Source organism: Aspergillus alliaceus (assembly GCF_009176365.1).
Source record: "Aspergillus alliaceus strain CBS 536.65 unplaced genomic scaffold BDW43scaffold_20, whole genome shotgun sequence".
Classification (NCBI taxonomy): Eukaryota; Fungi; Ascomycota; class Eurotiomycetes; order Eurotiales; family Aspergillaceae; genus Aspergillus; species Aspergillus alliaceus.
The window spans coordinates 49,358-75,217 of NW_022474703.1; the positions used below are offsets into that span (position 1 = coordinate 49,358).

Genomic DNA, 25,860 nt, shown 5'->3' on the forward strand with positions numbered 1-25,860 from the left:
AATGCTCTCCTAAAACTCACGTAATTTTTTATAATACGCCAAAGGCCAATTGAACCCCAGGGGAAGGTAATTGACCAATGAGATCCACTCTACCGGTCGGGGAAGGGGCTGGAGATCAGTCGTGATATCATAAATCGAGAACCACTTTTCATGACATCACCGGATAATCCGGATAGAATACTTATAGCCCTCATATTACCCCCAAAACAACTGTTATTCAATTCAATTCAAGCCTTCAAACCTCAGTTCTCCTTTGAAACCTATTTCACAAACCTTCCTCTCTGTACACACATATATATATACCCACATCCCAAAATGCCAATTCCCGTCCCCTCCGCCAACTCCCTCACCGACCTCCTCAGCCTTAAGGGCAAGGTCGTAATCGTCACCGGCGCTTCCGGCCCCCGCGGCATGGGCATCGAAGCCGCCCGTGGCTGCGCTGAAATGGGCGCCGACGTCGCCATTACCTACGCCTCCCGGCCTCAAGGCGGCGAGAAGAACGCCGAAGACCTCTCCAAAACCTACGGCGTAAAAGCCAAGGCCTACAAATGCGACATCGGCACCTTCGAGAGCGTCCAGAAGCTCGTTGACGATGTGATCAAGGACTTCGGAAAGGTCGATGCCTTCATCGCGAACGCCGGCCGCACAGCTGACAGCGGGATCCTGGACGGCTCGGTCAAGGACTGGATGGAGGTCATTCAGACGGATCTGAACGGCACATTCCACTGTGCGAAGGCTGTGGGACCGCACTTTAAGCAGCGTGGCACGGGAAGTCTGGTCATTACTGCCAGTATGTCCGGCCACATTGCCAACTTCCCGCAGGAGCAGACCTCGTACAATGTTGCCAAGGCTGGGTGTATCCATATGGCACGGTCGTTGGCGAATGAGTGGAGAGACTTTGCCCGGGTGAACAGTATCTCGCCTGGTTATATTGATACGGGATTGTCGGACTTCGTGGATCAGAAGGTTCAGGATCTTTGGTTGAGCATGATTCCCATGGGACGGAATGGTGATGCCAAGGAGCTCAAGGGCGCGTATGTCTACCTGGTTAGTGATGCCAGTTCATACATGACTGGCAATGATCTGGTGATTGATGGTGGTTACACTGTGCGGTAAATGGCCGCGGGCTTGGTACACTCCTGGATGATTTAACGCAAAATGCCTTCTATATGTATGAAATAATGGAATATAATTGATCGAGAATGTTATGACCTTCCATCAAAATAAAATCCCCCCCCCCTCTTCCCCCTGCCCCCTCCATTGTAACACCCACAGTAATAAGACAAGGGACCGTTTAAGCGGCAGGACCAGCAATGGCCGTGGTGATATCGCCCTTCTCGATGTAAACACCAGACCAGAACCAATCCTCCTTTCCACCCTTCTTTCCTTCGTCCAAACGCAGCTCGCCAACATGCCAGTCCTTTGAGTCGGTCTTGGTCGCTGCGCTCACGGGCTCCACGACCTTCTTCAAGGCGTCGGGTCCAGTCGAGGTCCAGAGACCTACGGTCTTGGCTGAGAAGTCGATCTCATACGCGAAGTTGTACCAGGTGCCGGCAGCAAGGTCAATCGACCACTGTGACTTGCCATCCGTCAACCAGCTGAGCTTATTTTTAAAATCACCGCCGTACTTGAGTTCGGTGAAGTGGCTCTAGACGGGTTGTTAGCATGAGGATAGTGTTAAACAATGACACAGAGGGGAAGGAAAGTACCTCGAAGAACGCAATCTGGTGCTCAAGGGCTACATTCGGGGCGTTCTCCTCCTTCGTTTGCAGGGAGAAATGGTAAAACAGGGTTCCGGTGCCCAGGTTGGCGTCGCTCTGGGGGATAAGCTCGGAACGCATCATTGTTTGGCCATTCCAGGAGGATGTATCGTCCTGTGTTTTATCTTATCAGTGATGCTCCCTTAGAGGCTTTTGAGTATGGTAGAGGGTGATGTACGATGCTGATGCGGATGCCCTTCTCATCGCTCTTGTCGGCCGGGTTCTTGAAGTCCGGGCTAAGTTCGAGATAGTTGGTGGTCGCTTCGGAGCCGTGGATATACCATTGGTACGGGCCGACTGGGTTAGACCAGGACCCTAATATCATTAGCGTGGGATGTGGGGGGATATTGAGGATATAGGGGTATGGGTCTTACATTTGTCGATCTGGTCTACTGTGAACGAGGTGTTGAAGAAGCCGTCCCAAACGACTTCTCCAGCCTGGACGAGAGGAATAAGAAAGAGAATCGACTTCATTCCGGAGAGACTGAACTATGTATGATGGGTTTGTGGTGATCTAACCTGTCGGGTGCCTATGTGAACTTTATACTAGAGCGACGATCCTTCTAGATGGAAGCGTTTCAGATTGATTCACATCCGACACGGCGAAAGTGACACGGAATGTCGCGGATAATACCCTGAAGAATGCCTTCAATTTAACCATAACGGCCCGGAGAGCCGATCATCCGTATTTGAACTAGCAAGTATCATGTTGATCATAAACTATCCATCAATAGTAATTTCATTTCTCCACCATTCCTGAAGGATTTTGCCATTTACATCTTACCCTTCCCATCACTATCCCCTGATTCAGTTCCTCCCTCGATGTCGACATCTTCGGCCAGATGCATTTTAGGCAGCGTTCTGGCTAGACGGGGTGGATCGAAGACGCTCTTCGACTGGAGGAAGATTTCGTCGATTTCTTCCAGAGTCCGTCCGTTGGTTTCTGGGAAGAAAAAGTACACCACTGGTACTATGGCTGCATTCAACACAGCGAAAATAATGTAGTACTGGTATCCGATGGTGTTGAATCCAACTGGCGTCACTTCTGCCAGTAGGAAGTTAAATGTCCACACGGCGGCGGTTGAGACGGCGCTGATAGCCGCACGCAGCTGCAACGGGGCTACCTCTGTGGCATATAGGAAGGTCAATCCGGAGTATCCCACGGTGAAGATGAACTCGAAGACGAATAAGAACACCACGGCCGCCACCAGCGTGCCCGTGCTGTCCTTAACCGAAGTGGTACCGGCTAACACCGCCATGGACGCCGACATGCCAGCCGCACTCCAAAGCATCAGCGCTCGCCGGCCTAGCCGGTCAATGGTGAAGAAAGCCAGGAATCCGCCAAGCGGCTGGGTGAGAGTCATGGATGCCGCCAGGATCCGAGATTGTATAGGGCTTAGCCCTAAGTATTGTTCAAAGATTGTGGTAGCGTAGAAAGTTATGAGATTGATACCGCACATCTGTTGGAACATCTGCCCGGCGGCGGCGAGAACCGTTCGATGAAATAGCCGTTGCTCGCCCATCGTCAGCATGTCCTTCCATGATCCGGAGCCGGATAGGGCCAGGGATCGTTCTATGTCACGGAGAGCCATGTTGATATCCTCCGCGTGAGGCTCCTGATCAGCTAATGCCGCCAGAATCTCGCGTGCCTCCTCTTGCCGGCCCATTTTGACAAGCCATCGGGGGGATTCGGGAAATACTGTGATAAAAGCCATGACTATCAACGAGAGGATAACTTGGAAAGCTAGCGGGAAGCGCCAGGAGACCGAGTTCCCCTTCACGAAGTAGAAGCCGAAGTCTATCCATAAGGAAATGGCAATGCCTGCACCGATGAAAATACCGTCCGTTACGACATGGGCGCCACGCTTCTTCGCCTGAGAGATTTCGGCCTGCCACACAGGTACAGTAGCCACATAACCTCCGGTGCCCACGCCCAGCACCAGGCGGGCGACAATGAATTGGGCGAGTTCGAACGAGGTGGCCATGAGGATGGCTCCGATGAGCGATACAGCGGACGTAATGAAAATGACGCGCCGGCGCCCCAGAAGGTCTCCCAGGTAGATGCATGACAAGGATCCGAATATACCTCCGACAGTATACAGAGCGACTACCGTGCCTATAGACCATTAGAGTCAGAGGGGACAATTGCGACAAGGATGGCATAGGGAAGCTACCCTGGATAGTGGAATTATAATGCTGCTCCGCACCCTCGGTGGTCAGGGTGTTCATCTGGGGAAATTGTCTGGCGAACGACTCCAGGGTCAAGAGCCCACCGGTGACACCCTGGTTGTATCCATAACACACGAATGCCGGGCATACGACAAGCCAAATGATGGCACGATTTAGAAGCGCACCGCGCAGGCCGAAGTAAGGCTGCATGGCCAAGACATGCAACAAGTAAAGCGATTTCGTAAAAGTGGTCTGACTATCAGACGATGCTATACAAAAATCATACAATTAATCCAGGATACTGCTGCATATAGAGATGGCTCAGCCAATTCAGCCCCGCTGCATTGGATGGGTCCATTTGAATCCAGCCTGGATGCATTTTATAAAATCGTATACCCTCTTCTGTCGTGACCCGGCCATCGGCGGCACCCGTGCGATCAACGCGTGGGCCCTTTCCCCAGACTTTCACTCTTCCTGAGGTGCGCCACTAGGCGAGTGTCCAAGATGCTTGGCCGATGATCGGAATTGATGATCACGGCTCCCTCGAGGGGTATCATCTCGGTGATTCGTGCCAGGTGTGTCTTGTCCAAGCCAAACCATCGTGAGAATTCGTATACATGTTGCTAGACGAGACTCCTCAAAGGCATGGTCAAGCATCCATATGCTAGTGGTTGGAGGAACAGCATTGACATTCCCTTCCCCGCCCACTCTTAGTTGGTAAACGGCTCCACCGACGACCGCTTGCCTTCCATCGGACCCGGCCGATGCTAGCTGAACCTCGGCCAGATAACGTTGCAATGAGTAATGGGAAGATTCAAACAGTCATGGATCGACATCCAGACCAGTGCTCTGCAGGACTCAATTTGGATGCATGCACATTACCCCGGAAAGCCAAGTCATCTCGTTTCGTTCTAATGTTCTCTTGAGTGGTCAACCATCACGACGGTGATATCCGAGTCTTGTGACCCACTAGACGATCGCAGTTAATGTTCCAACGAGACAATGCAGCTATCACAGCAGGGCACTGCCCGTGAAAGGTATTTGTCCCTTCGATTTTGTGTATAGGAGCTCTCCTCCAGCATGGATCCTGAGTGTTCTGTTAAAAAGCCGGAACCCGCCGGTATACACCAATTCTTCTATGTTCGCCTCTGGGCATGGTATTGGCATTGACAATATATATATATATAAAAAGTAAATAAATAAACAAAAGATTATTGATCCGATACGACATCGCTATGGGAAAAAAGCAACACGATATGGGTCTGCATCAGGGGCATGCTCGTGGGGAGTGCGGAAGTGGCGGAACTGGGGAAAGTGGATCAGTTATATATGGTTGCGCAGTTCAACACGCAACAATCCTTGCTATCTTTGGCCGTAGGACAATGTTATCTGGAGCTCGTCGGCAATTGATAAAGTCTATCTAGGTTATCATTGGATCTGACAGACGCTCTTTGGCGACGGGTGAGGGTTCCTCAATCGCCAAGACGGTCAAGCTTTTGCTCCACTAGAAGCTCATTAGCAGACTCTATTATGTACTTGATTTCTCTTTGTTTTATCGCGCTGATATTCTTCCCTTATCGCTTTTTATCACTGGCCGAGGTTGTTTTGTGTCATTCTATGAGCATATATCTACCCTTTTCCTCCGGATTTAGACCGAGATAGTTTTATCTACCTTGATAGCTGACAGTGGCAAGAAGAAATTGCCGTCTGAATATGCAAATATCAAATGGCATCTTTGCTTCTGGTCAGTGCGTCTCCAAAAATGGGTAAAGCAAATCCGGACACAGCCATAGCATGGCTGAAATATAGGGTTACACCTATTGTGATTACCTACTACCTACTCTACTCGGTCAACCATAATGACATGAATTAAGCACAGCTTATGACATATTGTATCATGATACTGATCGGCCTTTATGTTCTCACGCTTTTAGAGCGCTTTTGATCTTACAATGGGATCAATGACTAACTTTACGAAATAATGCGTTGATGCGATGGTGAACTTAAGTTCCTTGGTTGCTTAACTAGCTAGGAGATAGAATGATAGAACTAGGCAACAAAAAGGATTCTTGAAACGGTAGGTCAGGCCTGTCAAGGCTGTCAGTAGTTCTTATATGATGCTTCCTTCCCTCTCAAAATAGACCTACAACGGCCAGGCCTAGGTAAGTTTTATATTACCTCGTTGCGTCTGATTTCTGTTTTTAGGCACGATTGTATTTTCTTAGCTATCAGTTCCCCGTATATCCTTCCTAGATGTGATCGGCGGGCTCGTCGTCTAGGGGACAGTTGTCGTTGCCACGCGTAATAATGATGCCTTTCCCAGATCAGGAATATGGATCGGCTGTACCTTTCACATAACCTTAACCTCAGGGGCAATATCTGTAGTGCATTTCCATAAGTAACGCTTATAGATTGAGATAATGGCGATCAAGTGGAGAATGTGTGTATGCTTCACTATAGACTAAGCGGCTGACACCAAGATAAAAAAATTAATGCCGGGTCTCTTCAGTGTTCAGCATGACTCATATGTACGCGATTTCCCTGCCCTGTGGTACTGAAAACACAGCCTCAGGAAGTTGTGGGCTTATGGGCAGCAATCAAACTTATTCATTCATTCTCATTCCTCTCTAGGAGATGCTCTCATAAAGATACATTAAGGTAGGAAGTAAGTAGGCTGATATGGTTGAGGGCGGTGACTTTGGCGGCTCAATTTATTCTGCCTGTCAGTACGACTGCATCCTTTTGGAACCATGGTTGGGCTTTGTCTGAGACCATTCCAACTGGACACATGAGTGTAACAGTGCGGTAGACAGGTCACGGATCGGTTTTGCCGGTGGGAGGCTCTTCAGGGTGAAGGGGAAGACTATAAAGGGAAAATATATACTTCGGGTCCAGGAGTTAGAAGCCTTGCCCCGAATTGAGAACGTTGTTGAGTTCATCCCTAAATAATGCATCGACATGTGTGGAGTAGGGTAGACGGCCGTTATAACATAGTACAAAAGACAGGTTAACAGCTAACTCATCGAAAAGTCGGGCGAACAGCCCCAATGCTCTGGAAGGCCACGAGCGGGAACCTAGAGAATCACCTTGACCTTCTCAAGTTGTTGCATAGTCTTAAGGGTCTTGAGCTCCCCAACAATGCGGAAAGCCCCCTCCCTCAGCAGCCATTATGCAGACAGTATTTGGACTCCGGGAATAGACATGCAGTGCTTGAGAATTTTTGTTGAGTATATAAGAAAATGTTTTCTCAGCGAGACTCACCATGCAGCGGACATCCAAAAGGTGGGATGCCACCAACACAACATCAGCGGGGATCCCAGGCAATCCGTTAGCAAGTGATCATATAACGTTAGAAATCACTGAAGGTGGCCGTCAACGGTAGGCAAGAGGCACTGGTTAACTGTGAGCCATATCTGCATTTCTCGAGTCGCTCCTTGCTCATTTCCGACTCTCTTATGTCAGATGCCACCATACACATGACTATGATTAAGCTGACCATTGTTCCCAGCCAGAATTCAAAAAGGTGATGAGATTGTGCTCGGTCCAGGGGGGGAGTTAACTCCTTGGTTTATTTTAATAACTGCAACTATTTCTGGCTGATATGCGTTAAAGCGCAACCGAGACACTTTGCCTCCCTGCATGGGAATATATTTCTCAATATCGATCTTGCGGTTGTGTTTAGAGACCTTGATAAAAAGCACAATTTGAACCTGATCACAGGAATGGGCGAACCACCATGCAATGTCTCTCCGTAGACGAGGGCGGGCGTGGGAAATATAGGCCAGTAAATGGAAATCAAAGTAGGCTTGCTGGTCTGCGGCTTCGATGTCAGGGTGAGTATAGGCATCAGCCCCAACCTGGAGGTCATAACTTCTCTCTAAGGGTGTAACTTCGTGGTCAGTAGACTAAATCATGAGGCTAACGGGGCCTAGGACACGAACAAAGCAAGGTTTCAACAGTTTTCAGGTAGATAATTTGGTCATAAAGTAAGAGCCCAACGTAACCTGAAGGGATAGTCGTTACTCGCCACAGCCCGGCGACTATCCAGCACCTGCGGGTGTTTACCATGTCAGTCAGTGGAAAAATCACGGTAAAACATACTAACTAAACAAGACAACCGAGGTCCATCCGCAGGTGTAGTAGCGACAATGGCAAGGATACATATCTTCTGTTGATATGAGAAACCGGCTAGAAGGCCGTTTCGTAGGTCTCGATATAACAATAGCTTCCAAGGTGGCCGCTTTCCAGTGTTTTGTCTCCGTCATAAAGCCTATACAGCTTTTATCCATGAAGGGCCCAACAATGGGTACGTTGCTTGCATCTCGTAATACCTTCTATGTCCATTGATGGATTTCACCGGGGGTTCAAAAACAGGCTCCGTTTCACGGGATGGAGAATCTGCACTCCTTCAACACTATCATGGAGCTTTATCTGCGTGCCGTATCCTATCCCGGTCGCAAATGGTTGTCGAGAGCCAACATCGTCAGCAAGTTCAACCATAAGGAATACGACCTAATAGGATTTTGATAAATCGGCAAGGTTGCTTGCCAACCAGAAATATTTGATTCAGGTCCCTTATCCGGCAGGAGTAGTTGCCCGTCGGATATCTTCAGCAAAGATGGTCGGCTAATAATCTGCACGAATTTAACCCTCCCAGGTGCATTAGATGAAGTATGGCTACCTCAATCCTAGAGTCTAGCAGCTATTTCGCTCAGCGTTAACCGGGACCGTGCTAGAGCTAGTAATCTCATTTTCGTTCAATGTGCGGGTGAGGCCCCCCATAAATAAGTGGCATTTCGGCCTTTCATTGAAGGTGTGGGTAGACAGCATTCACGGACCTTGCATGGAAGAAGTACTTCTGTCGTTTGAGGTTTCTGGCAGCTCTGTATGGGACCGTCCGTTATGAGAATTATTGAAGAAGTTTAACTGGGTTGGGTCTGTTCCATCGACTGAGTACTTGAAGGTCTCATTGTTGGACGAAAGCTATGTGTCTAGCTTCACAAGTGCAATATCCGTATGGGTAAGCTCCATAGTAATATCAAAGTCTTGCCTATCGGATGAAGAAGGACAAAATACCCTGAGGCCATGAGGGAACCATTCAGAGATGGCAGTCATATATGTATAGCCATTCTTGTCTTCGGCCATCATATCAGGAAAGATAAGCACATGTTTCAATAACTTGACCAGAATTGACCATAGCCCTTAGCCATAAAATACCATTTTCATGGAGGGCCATGGACGCGTCGTGCCGGAAAATTGTCTTCTCATGGACGGCCCATCTCTTCGTCGTAGAGATAGAAGCACCGGCATTGACCAACTGACCTACAGACTATGGCCTGATCCGTGTAGCTGCCCTCAAGAAATGTAGTGAAAGTTTCGCCAGTGTTGTATCTCTGTGTTTAAAATTTCACCCCCGCAAAGAAAAGAACTGGACCTCTGATTGTAGACTGTCTTCTTTCGATCACCGGCAGATATCGCAGGAAGTTCTGACTCGCAGCCATCAGTCTATACCAAACCATCCTCTAAGTCCCTCCATTGATAGGGCTGTGTTGGGTTTGGCCGGTAAACCTCATTCTGACCTGGAAAGCGCTTGCATGCTGTAAGCCGTGGGCAATGTGTCTACACCTGTGCGCATGCTTTCGCGACCCTAACGAGAGTTTTTGAATGACGGGGCCTGCCATGTATCATATATGCGGCTTTGAAGTATGCTACTGACATCTCCGGCTTCGTTAGACATGTGCTTTATCGTAGAGGAAGCCTGTCTCGCGATGCTAATACCAATCCAATAAACAACGTTCTCAGAGTGAGGTTGGACTCTTTCCCTTAGTGTTTAAGAAGGTCTCGCCATCCCTCCCTGTTCCTCATATATCTCTCCGGTGAGTATGCAGTACCCTGTTGATGAGAGAGTGTATTTGCTTTCTGGTGGGGCGGGGGTGCGAGTGGGCCGCAGATTGCTATTGCAGTCGATATCATAGGTATGACTTGGTGCTCGCTGTTTAGTCGCGTGGAGCTTAATGGCGAAGTACACTAGGCAATCGCAATGCATGGTAATACCCAATGGTCAGCTGTTACTATCCTCGATGGATCCCAAAGCTCGTAAGTGACTGGCCATGCGTTAATTGGAGGGCATCAAACATGTCGCAGATACTCTGGTATATAGACAATCTTGTTTAACCGCGCTGGTCCGTGTGGTTCTCCCGTTATTCCTCATGAGCACGGAGGTTAGGGGGGCGTAAGCTCAGTAGTCATGGCCATTATTCGAATCATTTGTGAAAAGGTGTAAGCCCAGTGAGGGATGTCTTAACGCCAATACCTTGTGATCTTTCAGTCGATAGATCCACGTTGTCTCCGAATGGGCTATGATAGTGGATGAAGTTTTAAGATCTCTAGTTGAGCACACGTCACGTCATTTATATTTTTTCTTGACTTGTACCCATCCACGTTGTGAATTGGCGCCAATGTGGTTGACTCTTCTTCCTCTCGGTGTTGCACCCTGTATAGGAGCGACATTATTCCGAATATATGATTTATGTTGAGTTGCGTCTAGTTGTTGTAAACTGTGGTTTACCGATTGTCTTTAAAGGTACTTCCATGGCTAGACCAAGGCTCCAACGGAGGGCCGCATGGCTTCCTGTGTGATTATGCGTGTTAAAACGATAGGTAGGTGGCAGGATGGTAATCCTGTGGCATAGACACGGCGATATAGCTTAGAGGCTATTGGGTCTATGATAGATATCTGGTACCATGTGTTGAACTCTGGATATAGAGCTACAAAATTGGGTCTGATCTAGAGGAAAGGCGAAGAGGAGGGGGGGGGGGAAAGAAGAGCTTGAGGTTGGGCGTAGATATATTAGTGCCTGGAAGACTTCACAGGCTTAGGGAAAGGATGAATTATTTTCATGCATTTGATCTGTTCTGTATAGAGGTAATACCGGGCATGTCTTCCATGGAATACACCATGCTCTCTTCACCGTTTATTAAACATTTTCTTTATTCAATCTAAGAGAAAGCCAGGCCCTCTACTCCAACTCTAAGTCACTCGTCATCAGTTCTAGCTTTGATATCATTCAATTTCCGAACAGACCGAAGGCCATCGAATCGTGAGTATGAATCGCGGTCTACGTCTTCACCTACGAGAGCCAAAGGGCTTCCGCAAACTCGAACAGAGTAAAAGCACCTAAAAATTTCCTTTATGACAGGACATGCACTCGACCAGATTAGGGCTCTTTTTGTGTGCTCGAGATAGGTGAGAGAGGCGTCGAGAGTACGTTGGGGATAGAAATAAATAGGATTAGATGTCTCTGCTTGAAGTTTCGCAGCTGTAGAGATGCCCCTAGTTTCCATCGATTAACATATTGTACGTCAGTGTAGCACGCTTCTGTTCTCTTATTAATGTATGTCCATTTGTATATGAATCGGGGGAGGGGGGGAGCGGGTCATATCGACTAGGACAGTCAACAAAACACCCGACTCGCTCTACTATATTATGGTAAACTCATGCGGCATCATAGATCCACCCTGAGTTGGATTCCTTGGCGATCAGGTCGAATGATAAAAGTAATTCAATGTCGATCATGCTCGGTTGATATTTGATTGGCCCTGCCTTCAGCAACCTCTCATTAGATTCGATCTAATGCAGATGAACGGGAGCTGAACACATCACAACGCGCAACTCACGCTCGCCATAATGACCGACAACTACCTAGGGGAATAATCGTGTCATGGCATAGCCATTAAATGCCAATATCCTTGTCCGATGATCAAAAGCTGAAGAATGCGCTTAATTCGCACGCAGCCCCCACTCGACCTAGAGGAGTTTTCGGAGAATGAAGTCCCACCATACGCGATCCTATCGCACAGATGGGGCTCGGAGGAAGTCACATTCGAGGAGATGACCAACAAGGACGAAAGGATAAAGCGAAAAGCGGGATACCGCAAGATCGAGCAGTTTTGCGCCCGTGTAGCGCGCGATGGCTTCGAATACGCATGGGTCGACACCTGCGCTATCAATAAGGATAGCAGCGCCGAGCTGTCGGAAGCGATCAATTCAATGTTTGGCTGGTACCAGCGTGCCAAAGTGTGCTATGCTTACCTGAGTGATGCGGACGAAGGGACGATATCTCAAAGTCAATGGTTCACGAGAGGATGGACTCTTCAGGAACTTATTGCTCCGCCGACTGTGCTTTTTCTTGCGAAGGATTGGTCGGAGATTGGGAATAAAACGTGCTTAAGTGCTTTGATTCAAGAGATCACCGGCATAGATGAGGGCATACTGCTTGGTTCTTCACGGCCTCAGGACTTCAGTATTGCGAAACGAATGTCCTGGGCCGCTGGAAGAAGGACCACGAGAACTGAAGATGTTGCATATTGTCTCATGGGGATTTTCAATGTCAACATGCCGCTGCTGTATGGGGAGGGTGAGCGAGCATTTGCTCGATTGCAGGAGGAAATTATGAAGGACTCGGATGACCAGACGCTGTTTGCCTGGGAGAACGACGATATTTCATTCGAGAGTCCTAGCGGCTTGTTGGCACGGTCACCTGCCGATTTCAAACCAACGGGAGGTGTCGTGCCTTTCCACTTCTCCAAAGATGCGGCTCCATTCGCCTTGACTAACCGAGGTATTCGAATGCATTTGCCTCTCATACCACCGTATGGGAAGCAGACCATGGCGATACTAGAATGTCAGGACAGGTCTGGTCTTGTGGGACTTATCCTGATGTCCATTGCTGACACGGATAGACCAGAAAGCCAGTTTTGTAGGGTATGTGGGGGACTTAAATGGGACATACCGCTAGAAGTTCTATCAGGGTCTGTTCTCGACACCATCTACGTGATAAAGAGCTACACCGCTGGGCCAATAGCTCTGCAAGAGGGAACAAACAGATGGCGCACATATGGTAGCCGTGATCGTGCCCGACATCTAAGCAAATATGTGGTCCAGCCCCGAGGACACCACAAAAATCTAATTGTCTGCCTTGATAGTGGAAAAGGGCGTTTCAGCGCCGATTACAACGACTCAAGCATGGCCAAGCTCCATCGCATGTTCGATAGGGTTGAGAATCACCAACTATGCTATTACCAAGTCTTGAATCCCAAAGCTAAATCTGAAAGCTACGTACTTGGTGCATACAAGGTAAATAATATTCTCGCTCACTACACTTATGTCTCAGAGACTGACCTAATCAGTTTTTGATGACACACTTTGAACATGACGATCAGATTTGTCTCTTTGGCTACGCTAACGGAGCATTTGCTGTGCAGAGGCTGGCCTGTCTCATTGAATACATGGGCATTCTTTCTATCACCCACGAAGACATGGTCCTTAGAGCATGGCAAACGTTCACGAGTTGGTACAAGCAGCCTGAAGAGACAAACGAAGGGATAGGAAGTAAAGTTGTGTCATCTAAGTATATGAAAGGGTTCCGGGAAACATTCTGTCGTCCAACGGGGGGTATCAGGTTTGTCGGTTTGGTGGACACGACTAGCCATGCAGCCCAGGACAATAAGAAATTGCCTTCCAAAATATGCATCCCCGCCCGTACTATTCGGCATGCTGTATCTATTGATGAAAGACAGACAATATTCCGTCCAATACTTGTTGAAAATATGCCCTTTTGTGAGGGTGGAGCTACGCAGGATATCGAGGAGGTTTGGTTTCCAGGTAGCCATGATGTGAATATGTACATTCGCCACTTCATCAACTCAGACTAACTGTATTGGGCAGGATCTCGGTGGGCAAATGCCTGTAGAGGCTGACGAACCTTGGCCGCTTAGCCTGGTCCCCCTCTTGTGGATAGTCAGGGAGGCCACAAAAGCTGGGTTGTATTTTGACCGAGAAAAGCAAACACGCTTCACATGCAATCCACTCCTCCACGCAGGCCACTCGTTCTCAGATCAGCATAATCAGTCAGAGCCTAAAGATCCTGAGCGACCCTGGCGGCATGCTAGCCAGACCGGTCATCTACATAATCCCTTAAGATTCGGACATGGATGGCCATGGGCAACTGTGTACAGACGAAGGCTTAGGGAATACTTTCTTTCGACCCGTCTAGATAGTCCCGTGTCCTTCCTCAGACCTTCAATCATGAAAGGAAGTCCTCGACCGATCTCACCCGTTGCTCTCTTGCACGTTTCTGTGGTGCTAAGAATCAAGGCCGATTTAACCTACCGACCTCCGAACCTAATCGACAAGCAGGCAAACCAAGACAAGGAATTAGCCAAGTGGACTATGCTAAGAGACGAGAATGAGAATGCGCGAGGATATTATGTTCGGGCGATTCCGCATCGCCGTGTGGTTGAAGTGGACCGCGGAGAAAGTCATTCAAGCTCTGCCGCGGCTCCTGATATCGACACTTTTATATTTACCAAAGTTGATGGGCAGGCGGACTCATATAGATTGAAGGGATTATAATTCCTTGCTATAACCTACTACTTTGACGTATTATTGCCATGGACAGATTCAAGTATTTGGTAGCAGAACTATACGGTGATGTATTATGCAGATCAAATCGCTGTATAAACTAGTATAGGTATCCCGAACCGAATTTATACCCGTCATGCATTGTTGGCGCACGAGAAGCTGGCGCTACTTGGATTATCATGAAGAGCCTTCCCCGACACGTACAATCCCAATCCACACTAGTTAGGATTCGTCAGTTCATGCGCGCCATAGACAGAATCTAAGAAGACTCACCAAACATCCACCAATACCAACAATAATCAGATTGACCACAGTCAAGAATATCTTCCGCGGCGAAGAGGTGTATCTGCCCTTGTTCAAGAAGAGCCAGAATATCCCGCTCATCCCATCTATCACCCGTTAGCGCAATACTTGGACTAAGGATCCAGGAAACCAACAAGTAAACCAACTCGCAAACAGCGCCGTCTGTACAGCCGTTAGCCTTTACCCAAATGATCCCCGAAGACGAAGAAACGTACAATCAAACTCAACAAGTTGTTAAACACAGGAATCGCCTCGGCAATAATCCACGCCAACGTCCACAGCACCAACCCGATGAGGATCCATGACCCAATAGAAGCCAGATTCCGCTTGTGCATGCGATCTGTATTGCGGAAGAGTCGAACGTAGATATACTTGCAGGCTACGTGGCCGTTGATCACCCCGGCTATCACGATCTAGGTAGGGGTACGAGTGTTAGCCATCCATCATTGGAGTGTGGCGCTCAGGCAAGTCACGGGTCAAAACGCAGAACGTACCGTTGGGATGGCGATCCCATAGGCGATCTTGGAGACTAGAGTACTGGTCGAGCCCAGGGCGGGGGATGCTACGTCCCTGCCGCCGTAACGATAGATTACGAGGGCTGCGATCGTGTACATGCTTGTGTCTGTTGCTTGGAGCATGTAGAGGGTTTTGGGGTAATCGGTTGGTGTCTTCATCTCGGAGATGAAGCCGAAGAAGGCGACGTGGCCAGCTGTATGCCCGTTAGTATTGGAGTTCAACGGGGGTTTGGTTGTGGTAGGTGTAGGTACCGTAGGCGAAGACGATGTTGGTCACGGCTAAGAAGCCCTTGTATAGGTTGGTGTCGACTGTTACGTCGATTTTGCCGTCGCCTGGACGTTGGATCCCGATGGCGATCATGGTGATTAGGAGGGCGGCGACGATACTGATAAATGCTGGTTTTGTTAAACTTGATGGCCCTTTCGCTCAGCATTATGGGGCTCAGCTTACAAGAGATCGAAAGCCAGGATACCTTCTTCAGCGTCCGTGGTAAGGTACAGACGAACGATATGATCATGCCGACTATGCCAAAGACAATAGAGCAGGTCCCATGCTCCGTTAGAGTATTCATCATGACAATGAATGTCAGAATATGACTACCCATAATAAAGATCAGAAAAATCAACTGAGCGGTGCCCAAGACCTCGCGACCGACTCGACCTAACAAGACTTCACCGGCATCCGCCATACTATGGACATGAGGGTATCGCAGCTTAAACTGGCCGAGGACGTAACCTGTGTATGTAGCGACTAAGCCGAGACCGATAATAAGTATCACGGTTCTATTTAGGGTAGCCCAAGTCCGGAACGCCTAGGGGTCAGCCACCAAGCCACCGAAAGTCTTGCTAGTAAAAGAGTTGCCAATCAACACTCACGGAACGAGGCCGAGCGCCGCCATGGCTGATGGGAGTGATAAGATGCCCAGCGAAATAGTCTCGGCGATCATGACTGTCACGTCAGGAAATCATCGGTTACCGTGTAAAGTGATCTAGACATACTCATTGCGCATTGCCTGATCCGTTTGAAATATTAGTTAGATCTGTTTCAATCATCCTACTCCAGACCCAAGAGGAACGCATACCACCAGTGTAAAGTTCGGTACTTGACCTCTGCGAATTCTTCATCTCCAAACGGGTCATCGTATGTAGGGGGTGTTTCTCCATAGTATTCATGTTTCTTTTCGCGGTCGGATGGTGGGTCTTCCACTCGGTCGATCGGATTAAGTGCCATGGTGTGTGAAGTGCCGTCAAGAAAACTAAACAAGAACGACCGATGATGGCTGGAATGTTCAACCTGACGCAATTGAGGATTGAAGTCTATGAATCACGGTATGCTCCTCGATAAATCGCTGATCGGAGTAATAGGAGCACGAGAGAAGAAAGGAAAGGGACGAAATAGAGTCCCCAAGTCAAGGAGACGCCTGGTAAGACGGCCTAACATTTAATAGGGAACATTTGGCCCGATGATGACAGACACCATGTATGGGCGACCGCATCCTATTGGATTGGCCGATATTATCTCAGCTGGGATCATATCGTTCTATGTGGAGAACCCCAATGTGACCTGAATGCGGAGAAAGCTATTACATTAGGGTTGAGATGGTATTGATTGGAAGCACGGGGCCACCGGGTTCATTCCTTTTCGGTTGATTCCGCACCGCATTGCCTGTCCCAGGCATTCCATTATATAAAACATCAAGCTTTTGGGTAGCAGGCTGACATAACTGGAGATGTCTTTGCTTTGCTGCCATGATTCGTCCCCATAGTCGTATCCTAACCACGGGGTCATTTCCGAGGTTCTCTCGAGGTTGCATTGGGGGTTTGTTATATGACTACTACCTCCTCGGGCGGTTGGGGTAGATTCAATCGTTACTTTTGTCTACCAAGGAAGAGTCCCGGGCGCAGAATGGGAGATATAGAAGTCTGTGTCTTAATTGGTGTAAAAGCTATCAAGCCAAAGCCCTCCATCTAACTTCCCAATCAAGCAAGGACGATGTCTCTAAAAAAGGCCACCATGGATTACACCTCCTTGGCAAAGCATTTAGACATAATTTTCTTCATAATATAGGGGGGATAACCACGAGTGAAACTCCCAAAACATTCCGCAAGGTCTATTGGTAGAAAATGCTTGGAGAAAAACAAGGCAAACCACGTCTATCGGGTCTATCGGGTATCGTGCAAAACGGTCCAACCGTCCGTCTATGAAATCAAAAAGAAACTCTGCAAATGCACTGATGTCATCAAAAAACCACACGGTCGCGGAGGAACAACTCGATCCCAGCATTTGCGCAAGCCGCTCGCAATGGCTCAGCCATCTCGTATACTCGCGGCTTAATCACTTTCTGCCCCCCGGTAGTAGCCGCGCTCTCCTGATACCCTGAAGCGTCTTCATCTTCCTCGTCATGGAAGAAGCCCTCGATGTCCAAGCGTCGCAGTCCGGAAAAACGGGTCTGTCGCTTATTGAGGACCATTTTTAGCTGTCCAATCAGCATGCCCAAAGTGTTCTCCTTGCAACCTTCAACGTAGAGCGATTCTACCGATTGGGGGAGAATATCGGGGAGCGCAGTAGAGGGTTCAGGTTGGTATCGGACGTCTAGCAGGTTGGGAAGGCGGATACGGATGTCTTTCAACGCAGTAAAATCCGCCAAGGTGCCGAACCATTCGTCGTGGGTTTCATTGACCCCGGCAATAGTGAAAGGCAGATGGTTTCCGTAGTTATCTAACCAGAGAGTCTGTAGGCTATTCTTACTGCCCGCCAGTGACCGGTAAAACGCGGACGGCTGGAAGCCCTCAGCAAGCAAGTGGGAGTCCGAGTGCTGGTATTTGAAAGACTTGAGAGAGGAGCACGAGGCAATCAAACTCTCCATTCCTTGGGAGCCATTGCTGGAGTTGAGGGTAATCTCCGAAATCAGCGAGGACCCGATACCCGGTACCTCCGTTGTTGATGTGTGCCCGTCTTCTTGCGGAGCGCTAGACTCAATCAATGAGTCCGCAGTGAACATCCGCATGGATGGCAATTGGAAGAAGGGGAAGATCTGGGACGGTAAATAGCTGCCCTTAGCATCCTCCTCGCTGTCCTGGTGGCCGAGAGACACATCTTGCAACATGCTGAATGCGGGCTGGGCATCAAAGGGTTTCTCACCCTTCACGGCTCTCTGCAGCATACGGTCCAGGTATGCATTCTGATTGGGATACACTAGTCGAAGCCGTCGAAGGTTGCTCACCAGCGGCAAAAGCAATGCAATCCAAGCCTCCTCGACGCCTTGAAGGAGGTCCTGCTCCCACTTGAGATATTCCTCGTTAGAATGGCTAATTGTCTCAGCCCATTTGTTGAATGATGCCATATCTTGCTCAGGTGAAGAGGCAGACGAAAAGGAATGATGTTGTCGCCAATCATCAAAATGCAAACTCCGCACCGACCGAGCCAGCTCTGGTTTGCGGAGAATGGCACGCAGGAAGGACTGCGTTTGGGCACAACTCTTGAGAGTCGCAGATCTATAGACTAAACGCAAAAAGAGGTCATGGAAGCGTCGAGACACAAAGACAAGATTGTAGCGGTCCTGATGGTCTTCCAGAAACTCCCCAACCAGGAGGAGGACGTCATTGGGAAGCGGCAAAGACATGATCGAGGAACCGACAGCCGCTATAGAATGAAAAACAATGCGATGGAATTTAAAGTGGAACAAGAATGGATCAATTGGCAGTGGTCGAGGGGTTTAAGAACCGACCGCAGGCCGCAACGGCCAAGAGAAAGTGAACTGAATTTTTTGCCTCAGATTTCTTTTTTCGGCTTTTCGCCAACAGCCCTACTAAGCCTCCCAAGCTTCAGCGAGCAAATTCCGAAGCAGATCATGGTGAAGGGCGGGCCAATGGGGGCGAGAGAGCCATCACAGTGGGCGGGAACTGGCGGAAGCCCTTCAAAATCTTAATCGGAGATCGGTTGACTTGCTCCAATCCATGGTATGATCACCGTGAACCAGAGATAGCCCACCTTTGCGCACAAACAGTCCGTCCGCATCGAATAGTGATTCGCTTTGGGTTGCGAAATGAGCCAATCCGATCCACTAAGATACATGGATGCTGATAGTGACGAAGGATTCCCACGTACAGTAGTTGCTAGATCTGTCCTGCATCAAAAGGTCAAGAAAGATGGATGGGCCAATCCTTTGCAATGACCTGCTGCGGTAATAGCGGTGATCTGCCGTGGCAGTCTCGAATTCCCCCCCCCCAATTCCTCCGAGCCATCGCCACCGTAGAGTCGCGATGGGTTTCAGGGTGGAGCCTCCCCTCCGCTAGAGGGCTCCATAGTGCGGACAAGCGACGATTCTTATTTCGCAGCGTTCAGCACGGCGGGAGCAGATTTCCATCCGTTGGTAATTTACCCGTCTCCATTCTCTTCTCCACCCGTGTTTATTGGAGCGAGGAACAATTCATCACATATGAAACAAAACACGCGTGAATATGCTCTAAAAAATCACGCGTGCTATAGCCGCGATAGCCTCGAGAATACCATTGACAAGACCAACCGGGAGAAAGAAGCGAGCCCCAGGTTTTTACGCGGAAGGAGAGGGTAGAGTAAACAGACAATCAATCAGCGGGTGGTTTTGACAGTCAGAAACCACGTGCAATTCATTAAGAAGTCTGAGGCACCCCTTTATATCTAGCCTTAGATTAGGGCTTCATCCAGATATACAGCTTGAATTGTACCTTTCCCTCTGCTCCCTTTGTATCTCTTCACTATGGTGCCTAGATATAATTAATCATGCAGCCTATGTAACCAACTACACTACATATACCATGCCAAACATATCTACCAGGCACCACATCATTTAACGCACACTGACCTCATCAAGCATGGATCGACCTTCAGGTAATCTCACGATATAGGAAAGCTAGGCGAGAAAACACAACATTTCCTAGGTAGTACATACCAGTGCATATTAAACCTTTTGATGATACTATTTTTCCAATTGCCGTCGCCAATTGACACCGATGAATAAAGGGGTCCTTCAAACTTTGCAGTTGTGGAACCCGGCAGGCCTGCTTCTTCGGGGGAGAGAGTGGGACTCAAATTTTCGCCATTGCGGGTGGATCGCTCTGCGTTGAGGCGTTGCCAACGATGGATGGACTTTCGTGCTCCGGTCGTAGTTTTTCTTTCGAACATCTCGGGCATGTTCCACGGTGAGTCCACCTGTCAGAATCAGAAGTTTGGAAAAAGTGGGCTTGGAGGGTTAATCGCGATAACAGCGGTGAACAACTATAGTGGGGTTGGTGCCTGAGAAATCGGGTAGTCAGTGATAAATCGGTTTCCATACCCGCTTTTTGTTCCGAATAGGAATTTCGTAGGATCGTCAGTGAGGGGGTTAGCATGTGGATGTTGATCAGATTGAAATGATCACAATCCCATACTCTCAACCATTTTGCTGACAATATTAATTTAATGGAACCGAGTCGAGTTTTCCCTATCCGGAAGGTGTCTGGTTAACATGATGCTTCTCAGGCCCACGCAGATTACCCGAGATAAGTGCAAGCTTCTAGAATATCGGTTTGCCTTCTAGCGTCCGAGTGAGGGTCTCGCCCTGTGGTGGTATTTGAAACCTTGCTGCCACTGACTTCATCGCGGCCTGTTCTCATAGTATGATAGAATTAGGAAAGATATATAAGGATTGTGCAGAGTGGTCATTCTATGACTAGCTAGAGAGATTCTACGGACGGAGAGTCGCTCCTTAGATCTGGGCAGAGGCTCACACCAGGCTATCGCTACATGAAAACTATATGAGGGGAATGACAGGGATTATTGTGGATATGGAGCAAACCCACAGGTGAAAGTGCTTTGTCAATTGAGTAAGAATCAAGTGAAGCTGCTATAAGTACATCAAGTATGGTTGCTAAGCTACAGATACAGAGTGAAAGGAATAAGCACATTCCAAGGGGCTGGGAACTTGTGTTGAGAATGGTCACAAGAAATGCAAAAAGTACACTGGGTCAAGCCACTATATCAGTGGAGAAATATTATTGTAGATCTGACAAGCACGCTATTCACCTCAATCTAATTGATAGTTCGCATATTAGCAGTAATCGAGAAGCCCTAGCTACAACCAGCACTTCTGCGGCAGTAGCACGATGACTGAACTCGGACATCGGCTGTCGCTGCTGCAAGTTTCAGTTGCTGTTGGATAATGCTTGCCTCGGCAGTCCGTCCAAGCTTTATCAGGCATTCGTGATATCCATGTAGCGACCACACGTTGTTCGGGTGCTGCAGCGCACGGGGCAAGGTCTCATCCAGCCCCAGATCGGCACTGTAAACCGCCGCAGCTTCTTCAACTCGTCCCTGCTCAAGTAAAAGAGCACCATAAGCATGTCGAGTCGGTTGCATCCATCCCCAAGGCTCGTCGTAAGGTAGTCCGTCATCCAGGGAGATGGACCGTCTTAGGTGACTAAAGGCCGCATCATAATTCCCCTTGCGATATTCGAGCTCTCCATCAAGCATAGCCTCTGCAATAGCTAGTATGTCAATACATTTATTGTTGAACAGCATACGAGTAGACGCAACACGCTTCAACGCCCCATGAAAGAGTTCTCGCTCCTTGTCTGCCTGATCAACCTGTCCCGTTGCAGCTAACGCAACGCCTTTCCCGTAATGGATCATTGCTGTTGTCACACAGTAAAGATTCTTGTTGTGTGGAACTTCAAGATCGAGGATATCCTGCCAGCGTCCGAACCGAATCAATACGTGCACCTTCATAGCTAGAAAGCCTTCAAGCCAATCGGCCATCGGTGGTGACTCGCGGCGTAGTAGCTCATCAGGGATGGACGACTCTAGCTCTTCAGCAGTATCTATGGCAACCTTTGACTGCCCCGCGAACATCGCAGCATAGATTCGAAAATGATAATCGTGCGACCGGTAGAGGGTATAGAAGTTAACAGCTCCCGCACGAGCAAGGAACTTTTCATCAGCACGGATCGCTTCAGAGTTAGACGCAATTGCCTTCCGATAATCGCCGCAAAGGATATCCAAGTGAGTAGGCATGTGGTTAAGATGGCCTGCGTCAGGCACCAATCCACGCAGGTTATCCGCAGCAAGCAAGGCCGTCTCGGGTGTGCCCGACATCTCCATCAAATGGATGTACATGTGCAGCAGGCCAGGGTGACGGAGAGCTCCGTCCTGTGCTAGAGCCCGATCAAGTACTGTCTTTATCTCAACCGTGCGTGCGGTTGAGGCCGGCTGACCAGTCCGCAAGTCCCATAATTCCCATGGTGTCAAGTTCATCAGCGAATCAGCGTACAACGTTGCGACGTCTAGGTCATCTGGGAATCGCTGGTAAACAGATTGCATAGCTTCGGCATATCCCTGGTTCCAAGAAGAACAGTCTCCTAGCGGCTCATCCTGCGGGTATCGCCTTTGGAGGGCTTCGATAAGTGCCGACTCGACGGGCCTCGCCATAATCCCAAGCTTTCTAGCATCTTCAGCTGCTCGGTGAGTGCGCTGAACCGTCCTTTCCAGTTCCTGTTGGTCAAAAAATTGCCATGGCTTGTTGTAGTTGGGGCCTAGGGTGTACGCCAGCCCCCAGTATGCCATGGCACAGGAGTGGTCGTGTCCAATAGCTTTTTCAAAACAGTTTACTGCTTCTTCATGGTTAAAAGCATACGTCCAGATGAGGCCGCGATCGAACCAGGTCTGAGCCTCATGGCTGGAAGTGGTCACTGGCCGGTGGAAGGACCCGAGATCGTAGTAACCATCTGGATTATGGCTTTGTGGCTTTGCAGTATAGTTGCTCATCTTGAGTTGTCTAGGCAGTAAATCAATTAGTCAAGTGGCCGTACATACGATAATCCTTAAGAGATGTTGTCTAGCCGCAGGATGGGCAGATGTTGTACGAGGCGGGGTAGATTCACGGCATGGTTAAAGATAGCACCAGGGCTCAGTCCTCGCTCCATACAGTCAGTATATCCCAAGATATTACGGCATCGCTTTGAGTACCACTCTTCCTTGAATTTGCTTGTCTAAGTGGCTATATATTCGAACACTTTAAGAAACTTTCATGCCGCGTGCTTTGTAAACAGCACGGCATTACCATTATTTTGATGATAGACAGAATTGCCAGGCGATAAGTAGAACTCCTCTGTTCCATAAAATCGCAGTTTCAGGCCTCTTCATCATCGTCTGCTCGGTCGAATTGCCATGTCACCCAAAACAGTTGTATTTAGAAGCCATCATTGAAAACGCCTTGTGCCAGAAACAAGAAGATAGACAGAGCCCGTGATAGCCAGTTCTCAAAAGCTCATTTGACAATTCTCTTTCGTCCGTCCATACCCTCACCGACGTATATTTCTCAAGGAGACAGAAGCTGGTATATGTATTTACGCCCTCGCATGGTGTTTCGTAAACGACGTCCGGTCAACCTATTCTCTACCGCAGCCCCAGATCCGTCATCTCAACGTTGTCTGCGGATCCCATCCAAAGGATGTTGTTACACCTGTGTAAAGCCCCCAAGTCAGTGACAGCTCTTTTTCTGCGGCGGGATTGGGGTCAAAAGCAAAGCTGATCCTCGAAGCGGAAGACCTCACATCCGCCACCAAACAGGTTTCAATCATGCCAGGGTGGGAACAAAGCATACCGAATGAGCACAAGTCCCAGAGTTCCCGAGTTCTTTCCATCGATAAATTCCTCTGTGTCCCTCAACAACACATTCATGTAAGAGTCAATGCTCTCCAGCTTGCCCTTGTACTCGGTTTGACCCCACTTGAGACGGATGACGACTTCGCTACCGACCCTATAGTACACAAGTTAGATATGTGGTTCCAACGGCGTCTGGTTCAGCTGAAAGGAAGGCTCAATGCGACCGGATAAGCGCGTCGGGGCAATCATATGCATACCTAGCCTGCAGGAAAGGGCGGGGGTTGACTGGTTGGAACTACAGATCTTGTCAGTACAGCCACAGATTAATAGGAAAGCGAGTCCCCCTGGAAGCGAATCGTAACAGAGCGAGTAGGAGATACTAACACTCATGATTATGGCTGTCTGGTCGGAGCACGCGATTCAACAAATATCAGGAGAGCGCAGCCCGTTTGACTGTGCTGCGTCAATTCGTCACGTGTGGTATCAGCCAGCTGGGTCAGAAACTTGTTCCAACGTCGTAAGTCGGTTTGTGCTGGTCGCGTGTTGAGCTAGTTAAAGGATTATCGCAGTCGCCAGCTCGATGGGCGGATTGAAGGTTGTCCGCGAAAATGTGATACTGCCGGTCTTGCCTCTGGCAAATCATGATATGTCCTCAGTCACCGCCTTTATCGTCCTTCAACACAAAACGCTCAAGAGACTCATTATGAAGCTAACCTCCTTTCTTTTTTCTCCAATTCTCTGATCCTTCGTAGTAATTTGCAATAGATTGGGCCGGTAGCCCTTGCTATGTGGTTTTCTCCATTTTGTTTAATTGTTAATACCTGCCTTGCAGAATAGATAGCACTAGGAGAAATAGTCCCGGCCATAATCACAAAACAATTTGCAAAGAAAAGGTAATTAGACAAGTCAGAATGCTATTATAAACCATGCCCGCAGTCATCGGTGCAGTATTTTCTTTAAAATGCCTTCATGCTCTCCCCATCTCCCAGGTAATCTCCTTGATGGCAACTTCATCGCCCGCCTTTTCGTCGTAGTCGTACCACTCGCCCTCAGACAGGTCGATAGCCGCAAATGGAGTGGAAGATTCAATGCCCTTGGCTTCCCATTCGCCCTAAGTATTTATCAGCATGACATGTACTTGTTGGTAAGAAATAAGTAAATAAGTGTAACGAACATCAGCTTTGAAGTCGACGAATTCAAGGCCGCGACAATCAAGGTCAATCACTTTCAGGCTCTTGCGCTTATCATTTGCTTCGTAAGCATTTGGGCCCGCGACAATGGAGGCAGAATGGGTTTTCTAGTCATACTGGTCAGCTGTACGTAGAAAGATAGCCCTCGAGTAGTGGAAAGACTAACCTGGCAAAGCTTGCATTTCCAGACGAAGTTCGCCTCTCCACGACTGCCGGGGATTTCATGTTGTTCCTATATGATCATGAATTAGCTCAGGCCAGAATACGCTCAAGCAGAGGCAGGGGCGAAGGGGACAGGGAAAGGAGGCAATCTGGTAGTTTTGCGATAGATAGTACTTACAAAGCGGTTGAAGCTGACCCAGTTTGGGTGCGTCTCCCGACAGGAAGTGCATTGTACTTTGAAGGAATAGAAATAAGGCTCCTCGGGGGTATCGTGAGGGCGAAGTTCGGTGACTCTGTATTAATGTGAGTTGCTTACAGTCATTCCCATTGCGACGTGTATGGCGAGGTGCGGGGAAGCTCTAAAAATCGATGCAAGTAGAATGAGGACAGACAAGGTGTATACTTGTTCTAATTCTGAAAATCATATTTTAAAAAAAAAAAAAAAAGAAAAAAGAAAAAAAAAGAAAAAAAATTCTTACCCTATGAGTTCAGCTGAAAGAACTAGCGAAAGCATCTTGTTGGCTGGCTGTTGGTTCAGTTCTGATACTGTGCGCGCTGTGGAAGAAGATCTCGATAGTTGATCTGTGCGGGGAATCACTTTCCGCAAAGAAACGAAATCATTTAAATATAGCTTCACAGTGGGCATGTTCCACACACACACACCACCGAGAACACTGCTCCTACAATTTATTTTCTTTCCTACACGAATAACAAGACA

At 48.5% G+C, this 25,860-nt stretch overlaps 9 protein-coding genes across 9 annotated transcripts; 2 read left to right on the plus strand and 7 right to left on the minus strand.

Annotated features, from left to right (window-relative positions):
• Positions 1-64: 64 nt before the first annotated feature.
• On the plus strand, positions 65-1,135 carry BDW43DRAFT_274989 (SDR family oxidoreductase). Its single transcript, XM_032041801.1, has one exon. It carries the CDS (start codon positions 151-153, stop codon positions 1,114-1,116), a length of 966 nt encoding a protein of 321 aa, XP_031900585.1. The 5' UTR covers positions 65-150; the 3' UTR covers positions 1,117-1,135.
• A 145-nt stretch (positions 1,136-1,280) lies between these two features.
• Positions 1,281-2,383, minus strand: BDW43DRAFT_77490 (glycoside hydrolase family 131 protein). Its single transcript, XM_032050500.1, has 4 exons — positions 2,135-2,383; positions 1,939-2,075; positions 1,710-1,874; positions 1,281-1,648 (listed from the first exon to the last, which is right to left on the minus strand). The coding sequence occupies exons 1-4, from the start codon at positions 2,232-2,234 to the stop codon at positions 1,295-1,297; spliced, it is 756 nt and encodes a 251-aa protein (XP_031900586.1). The 5' UTR covers positions 2,235-2,383; the 3' UTR covers positions 1,281-1,294.
• On the minus strand, positions 2,219-4,266 carry BDW43DRAFT_77494 (putative MFS sugar transporter). The gene is made up of 2 exons (XM_032050501.1): positions 3,935-4,266; positions 2,219-3,876 (listed from the first exon to the last, which is right to left on the minus strand). Exons 1-2 carry the CDS (start codon positions 4,137-4,139, stop codon positions 2,534-2,536), a joined length of 1,548 nt encoding a protein of 515 aa, XP_031900587.1. The 5' UTR covers positions 4,140-4,266; the 3' UTR covers positions 2,219-2,533.
• A 7,437-nt stretch (positions 4,267-11,703) lies between these two features.
• Positions 11,704-14,343, plus strand: BDW43DRAFT_310762 (uncharacterized protein; the record flags this gene model as incomplete). The annotated part of the gene is made up of 3 exons (XM_032047028.1): positions 11,704-13,065; positions 13,119-13,604; positions 13,657-14,343. 3 exons carry the CDS (start codon positions 11,704-11,706, stop codon positions 14,341-14,343), a joined length of 2,535 nt encoding a protein of 844 aa, XP_031900588.1.
• A 143-nt stretch (positions 14,344-14,486) lies between these two features.
• On the minus strand, positions 14,487-16,401 carry BDW43DRAFT_319476 (putative neutral amino acid permease; the record flags this gene model as incomplete). The annotated part of the gene is made up of 9 exons (XM_032048926.1): positions 14,487-14,570; positions 14,626-14,741; positions 14,790-14,817; positions 14,871-15,068; positions 15,150-15,364; positions 15,423-15,566; positions 15,622-15,953; positions 16,047-16,119; positions 16,236-16,401. 9 exons carry the CDS (start codon positions 16,399-16,401, stop codon positions 14,487-14,489), a joined length of 1,356 nt encoding a protein of 451 aa, XP_031900589.1.
• An 808-nt stretch (positions 16,402-17,209) lies between these two features.
• Positions 17,210-18,793, minus strand: BDW43DRAFT_319477 (uncharacterized protein; the record flags this gene model as incomplete). The annotated part of the gene is made up of 1 exon (XM_032048927.1): positions 17,210-18,793. One exon carries the CDS (start codon positions 18,791-18,793, stop codon positions 17,411-17,413), a length of 1,383 nt encoding a protein of 460 aa, XP_031900590.1. The 3' UTR covers positions 17,210-17,410.
• Positions 18,794-20,985: 2,192 nt separating this feature from the next.
• Positions 20,986-23,037, minus strand: BDW43DRAFT_77546 (TPR domain protein). The gene has a single exon (XM_032050502.1). The coding sequence runs from the start codon at positions 22,948-22,950 to the stop codon at positions 21,259-21,261; it is 1,692 nt and encodes a 563-aa protein (XP_031900591.1). The 5' UTR covers positions 22,951-23,037; the 3' UTR covers positions 20,986-21,258.
• Positions 23,038-23,142: 105 nt separating this feature from the next.
• Positions 23,143-24,377, minus strand: BDW43DRAFT_274999 (small nuclear ribonucleoprotein F). Its single transcript, XM_032041802.1, has 4 exons — positions 24,175-24,377; positions 24,048-24,085; positions 23,789-23,944; positions 23,143-23,647 (listed from the first exon to the last, which is right to left on the minus strand). The coding sequence occupies exons 1-4, from the start codon at positions 24,178-24,180 to the stop codon at positions 23,581-23,583; spliced, it is 267 nt and encodes an 88-aa protein (XP_031900592.1). The 5' UTR covers positions 24,181-24,377; the 3' UTR covers positions 23,143-23,580.
• Positions 24,378-24,496: 119 nt separating this feature from the next.
• On the minus strand, positions 24,497-25,715 carry BDW43DRAFT_275002 (CXXC motif containing zinc binding protein). The gene is made up of 5 exons (XM_032041803.1): positions 25,622-25,715; positions 25,321-25,435; positions 25,147-25,212; positions 24,965-25,087; positions 24,497-24,901 (listed from the first exon to the last, which is right to left on the minus strand). Exons 1-5 carry the CDS (start codon positions 25,654-25,656, stop codon positions 24,758-24,760), a joined length of 483 nt encoding a protein of 160 aa, XP_031900593.1. The 5' UTR covers positions 25,657-25,715; the 3' UTR covers positions 24,497-24,757.
• Between the last annotated feature and the right edge of the window lie 145 nt (positions 25,716-25,860).

Coding starts and splice junctions, on each gene's coding strand:
- BDW43DRAFT_77494 (XM_032050501.1), bottom strand. CDS start 4,139: ATGCAGCCTTACTTCGGCCTGCGCGGTGCGCTTCTAAATCGTGCCATC. Junction 3,877..3,934: donor TTATAATTCCACTATCCAGG/GTAGCTTCCCTA, acceptor AATGGTCTATAG/GCACGGTAGTCGCTCTGTAT.
- BDW43DRAFT_275002 (XM_032041803.1), bottom strand. CDS start 25,656: ATGCTTTCGCTAGTTCTTTCAGCTGAACTCATAGG. Junction 25,436..25,621: donor CTTTCAGCTGAACTCATAGG/GTAAGAATTTTT, acceptor ACATTAATACAG/AGTCACCGAACTTCGCCCTC. Junction 25,213..25,320: donor GGGTCAGCTTCAACCGCTTT/GTAAGTACTATC, acceptor ATGATCATATAG/GAACAACATGAAATCCCCGG.
- BDW43DRAFT_77490 (XM_032050500.1), bottom strand. CDS start 2,234: ATGAAGTCGATTCTCTTTCTTATTCCTCTCGTCCAGGCTGGAGAAGTC. Junction 2,076..2,134: donor AGTAGACCAGATCGACAAAT/GTAAGACCCATA, acceptor TAATGATATTAG/GGTCCTGGTCTAACCCAGTC. Junction 1,875..1,938: donor AGGGCATCCGCATCAGCATC/GTACATCACCCT, acceptor GATAAAACACAG/GACGATACATCCTCCTGGAA.
- BDW43DRAFT_77546 (XM_032050502.1), bottom strand. CDS start 22,950: ATGAGCAACTATACTGCAAAGCCACAAAGCCATAATCCAGATGGTTAC.
- BDW43DRAFT_274989 (XM_032041801.1), top strand. CDS start 151: ATGACATCACCGGATAATCCGGATAGAATACTTATAGCCCTCATATTA.
- BDW43DRAFT_274999 (XM_032041802.1), bottom strand. Junction 23,945..24,047: donor CGCCCTTTCCTGCAGGCTAG/GTATGCATATGA, acceptor TGTGTACTATAG/GGTCGGTAGCGAAGTCGTCA. Junction 23,648..23,788: donor CTGGGACTTGTGCTCATTCG/GTATGCTTTGTT, acceptor GGCTTTACACAG/GTGTAACAACATCCTTTGGA.